Source organism: Xyrauchen texanus, chromosome 37, assembly GCF_025860055.1.
Source record: "Xyrauchen texanus isolate HMW12.3.18 chromosome 37, RBS_HiC_50CHRs, whole genome shotgun sequence".
In the NCBI taxonomy this organism is placed as follows: Eukaryota; Metazoa; Chordata; class Actinopteri; order Cypriniformes; family Catostomidae; genus Xyrauchen; species Xyrauchen texanus.
In genome coordinates, this window is record NC_068312.1 from 39038382 (window position 1) to 39043563 (window position 5182).

Below are 5182 nucleotides of genomic sequence, written 5' to 3' on the forward strand. Positions count from 1 at the left end.
TAGTGTCCGACCCGCTCTACCACCTCGACCACATGTCTCTCCTGAGCCACAGCCGCCCCTGATAATGAGATGTTATATAACAAGATTCATACTAAGGATCTCAGCTTTCCAATGACCCCTAGATTGAGCTTCTAGTCCATTCAGAGGCCGAGATATTTGATGAAACAGTGGGGAACATGCATGCGATTGACTGAATGTCTGTGGTGTGAGTGCTCTACAGCGCCACCTACATCTCAGATCTGGATATTGTGATGGAAGGTGAAAGAGGGAAAAAAAATCCTAGTACTTGCTGCCATCCAGTGTAATGAAATAAGGCATTTAACAGGGAGATTCAAACATTATAAACCAAAATTATCCCCCAAAAAAAAATAAATACAACTGAACCAGAAGTTAGGATAAAAAAAGAAAAGTTTTTTTTTTATCATGCTAATCATAAGATTGTAAACATATACTGTACAGTATTATTATTATTATTATTATTATTATTTCTTTCCTTTTTCTCCCCAATTTGGAATGCCCAATTCCCAATGTGCTCTAATGGTGCGTTCACATACAATGAGAATCGAGCGTTCTGTGCAGCGCAATTACATACAAAGTCAATGCAAAGACTCGAATAGAGGCGAATTCGCTGCGGGCCAGTGCGAATGAAGCGCATGGCACAAAGCGAAAATGCTAAATCGCTTCATTCGTGTGTTCGCGCAAGTTTAAATTTTTCAAATATCCGCATGGTGCGTTGTCGTATCAGCATTGAGATTGTCCGGATGTCACTGACGTACTGACGTAGTAGCAGAACAAATCTGGAAAAATTTTATTATGCTATCACCTATTGGTAAATGGTCTGCACTTATATAGTGCTTTTTTAACCTTAGCGGTATTCAAAGTGCTTTACACTGTGTCCCATTCACACACCAATGTCGGCAGAGCTGCATGTAAGGTGCTAGCCTGCTATTGGGAGTAACTTGGGGTTCAGTGTCTTGCCCAAGGACGTGGTGTGGTATGGTATGTGGAGTCATGTGGGCCGGGAATCAAACCAGCAACCCTGAGATTAGCGTCCGACCCGCTCTACCACCCGAGCCACAGCCGCCCCGAATTCCAACCAGCACCAAACCAACAACAGCCAGAACCAGCATGGAAATCCATCCTGGTTTAATCTGGTCTGTTCAGATGGGCAAGTCCATTTTTATATATATATAATATGTGGCACATATGACATTTTCCATGGTAGCATCATGGTACGGTCATGTATGATCACATGGTCTCTGTAGAGCGGAGGGGGGCGGGGCCAGGCAGGAATGACCCACGCCTGAAGGGGCTCACGAGGGATAAAGGCGGCCGGTGACAACAATTTGAGAGAGAGAATTACAGGCAGCTGCGTGTCTTAGTCTCGCAGCTCGCATCATGTTGGTAATAGATTTTTTTGTTACCCCAGTGCCAAATAATTTGTTCTTGCTTTATCAGTATATTATTTCAACTGTAATGGATTCATGGTGAGCGTGAGGGGTGTACAGGCGGTGGGAGTCGGATTGTTCCCGCATCTCTGCATGGTCAAACACGAGTGCTGGCCAAACTGCACGCTGATTCCCAACAACGGTAAGTAAGTCCACTCGCTCGTCTTCACATCCTCTGAGAGCGCGGGAAAAGCATGAGAGCAGACAGGTGAAAGTGTGGTGGGTGTGCGAGGAATCAGAGAGGAAGTGAGAGTTTGAACTGAAAGACTCGGGAAGGTGACTCTGGGTGAGAGTGTCGTCCGGGAATAACCCAGCATCACGCTCATGTGACACAGCGCTTCCATGAAATGTGTACTTTAATGAAATACTGTGGCCTAATTATGCTATAGAGTGCAAAATCAAAGGAATTACACTGTTCATCAATGTTGGCATGTACACAAATTATTTTGCCCCTAATCACATGTTTGACCAAACTTTTGTGGAATCCATGCAAAGAATATAATGACTCGCTGTTAACAAGGACATTCAACTCATAATACCTTTGTGACACTCTCGAAAAATCATATAGAATGACTTACATTTACATTTACATGTATGCATTTGGCAGATGCTTTTATCCAAAGCGACTTACAGAGCACTTATTACAGGGACAATCCCCCCGGAGCAACCTGGAGTTAAGTGTCTTACTCAAGGACACAATGGTGGTGGCTGAGGGGATCGAACCAGCAACCTTCTGATTACCAGTTATGTGCTTTAGCCCACTACACCATCACCATCACCATCCAAATTGACTTACAGTGCACTTATTACAGGGACAATCCCCCCGGAACAACCTGGAGTTAAGTGTCTTACTCAAGGACACAATGGTGGTGACTGTGGGGATCAAACCAGCAACCTTCTGATTACCAGTTATGTGCTTTAGCTCACTACACCATCACCATCCAAAGTGACTTACAGTGCACTTATTACAGGGACAATCCCCCCGGAGCAACCTGGAGTTAAGTGCCTTACTCAAGGACACAATGGTGGTGGCTGTGGGGATTGAACCAGCAACCTTCTGATTACCAGTTATGTGCTTTAGCCCACTACACCATCACCATCACCATCCAAATTGACTTACAGTGCACTTATTACAGGGACAATCCCCCCGGAGCAACCTGGAGTTAAGTGTCTTACTCAAGGACACAATGGTGGTGACTGTGGGGATCGAACCAGCAACCTTCTGATTACCAGTTATGTGTCTTCTTTAAAGTGTGAGACGCTTGCAAACGTCTTGTTACTTTGTGTTTCAGTCAGTCGGCTGTTGACACAATGTTTTGCTCTCAGAAGAGGAGGGTGTGTTCAGCTCTACCTCTCTTCACCAGACAGTCCATCATCACTTCTGCCATCACACCAGTCAATTATCTACCCACACACGGCCAGAAACAGTGCCGAGACACTGATCAAGCTTTTAACACATTGTTTTTAACGTTTTAACAAACATTAAAAACAACTTTCCATCCAAATGTCAATTAGTTTGAATGGTAACACTTTACAATACAGGTGCGTTAATAAGCATTAGTTAATGCTTAACTAATGCTCAGTTAATACTGAGTTAATGTATGAATCATGATTAACTAACCATTAATTAATGACTATTAAAGAGTCTGATTAATATATTAAGTCATATATGAATTGCTATTAATTAAATGTGTCATCATGGATTATTCCCTAACAACTTATTATATGAACTAATAGTGTTAATCAATGTGTTAATAACCACAATGAGCTGAAGCCATGTATTTGAACTTCCATCCAATACGGGTGCACTAATATACATTAATAAATGCTTAATTACTGCATTATTACTGCAAAATCATGTGATAATTACAACAATTAAAAAAAGAGATATACAAAATATCACATATACGTATTTACTCTTTTTTTTCTCTTTGCATCTCATTATGTCGTCATGGCAACCAAGTAGTATAATTGTCTATATCTTCACACAGATGTGGTTAATAAGTGATTTAATGACAGTAAAATCATGTTAACACACATATTGTTTATGTCTTGTGTCTATACTTTTGAAACAGTATTTTAATGTGTACAGATTAAACCCCATTGACTTGCATTGGAAGTGTCTCACTAGAACACACATTTAAAGAAAAGGAGGGACGATTATGACACAAATACTGCAGATTGAATATTCGGAGTATTCTTTTGTTGAGACATTGTTGAGATCTCTTGAGAGACGTGTCACGGAGACACACGTGAGATTACAGGACATCAGCAGACTTCAATTGCTGACTATCTCATTTGTGATTTGTCTTTCTTCCGAACACAAAATCTGCACAAAACAACCACACAGAAATGATTTTAAGACAAATGTAATAAAAACATGTTTTTATTTCTCTTCACATTTTCTCTTCTTCTCAAATCAGCCTGAGCCTCGTTTGCAATTACGGCACACGTTTGCTCACTCTCTTGAAGACGATGTCGCCCAAGGTCAAAGTCTGAAACAGAATAATAGCACCATCAGTGGGTCTCACTGTTGACAGTTCAGAACACGAGTTTCTCTTTAATGAACTAAACTCATCAGAACTGAAGCCATTATGTGGGAGATCAAGTATAGTTTGAAAAATGGTCGTCTTTTAACTCACATCGACGAGTGTGTTGCCATCCACGAGTTCTGTGATGGATGTGACTCTATTCAGAACCACTTTCAGCTTGTTGCCATCTTTAGTCACAACAGTCTAGAAAAACATGACACAATGACTCTTTAATGCTATTAGCTGTTCCTTAAGAATATATACTGGATTGCAATCTTGAGTTTTGCTGTATCTGTCCGCAGGTCGTACCTTGATTTTCTCTCCAGCCAGGTTTTCAATCTCAGCCTCTTGTCCAATCGTGAAGGTGTTGGTCAGAACTTTGGGTCCAGTCGTCACGGTCACTTTAAACTGATCTCCCTTCTGCTCGATCTCGGAGACACTCTTGATGTCTTTGCCTTTCTCAATGAGATCATCAGGAAGACCTGCAGGAAGTTTCATGTGATTAATTATGCATTTGAATTTGAATGCATGCAATTGCACATATTGTTATTAACAACAACAATGCAGGCATTGAATAAACCTCAAACACATCTGCACTCACCAACAGCCTTCATGAACTCCACAAAGCCCTCCTGACTCTCCAGCTGATATTTCCCAGAGAAAGACATGCTGACCAGTAGAGTAAGTGTGGAGTAACTGATTTGAAAGACTTTTTTATATTGTCAAAAATACTGATTTACAATTATTAACTAGAGAGGATGCTCCTGATTGGACGCTCAATGTGAAAATGTGGGGCAAATTGGTTTAGATGATCACATCAAGGCTTTAACCTTTGCCCTTAGTAGTATGATATCATCACACATTATCAGGATTAATGGTTGTACGGTTGTCCGTATTAGACTTTTTTGATGCATGTCAGAAATCATGTGCTCCAGCAAGATCTGAGAATGTTCCAAAGAGCTTCTAGTTTGATTAAATCAGGTCATGAGTTTGATGAAAATAGTCATTATAAGGCAACAGTCTTCTGAGTAGATTTAATGAATCTATGAATAAATAGCGTGTCTAAAGTCATACAAATGATCTGTAACTGAATATAAAAGTGCCTTTTACTGCCCTTGACGAGGAAAAAATGTAGAACTGTAGAATAATGCATGGGCTCTTTGTGGGATATTTGGGTCTTGTTAGCTGTAACACAAACTGTGA

At 40.8% G+C, this 5182-nt stretch overlaps 1 protein-coding gene across 1 annotated transcript; it reads right to left on the reverse strand.

Annotated features, from left to right (window-relative positions):
• Positions 1-3821: 3821 nt before the first annotated feature.
• LOC127631212 (fatty acid binding protein 1-B.1) lies at positions 3822-4647 on the reverse strand. Its single transcript, XM_052109260.1, has 4 exons — positions 4581-4647; positions 4289-4461; positions 4091-4183; positions 3822-3943 (listed from the first exon to the last, which is right to left on the reverse strand). Exons 1-4 carry the CDS (start codon positions 4645-4647, stop codon positions 3890-3892), a joined length of 387 nt encoding a protein of 128 aa, XP_051965220.1. The 3' UTR covers positions 3822-3889.
• Positions 4648-5182: the final 535 nt, after the last annotated feature.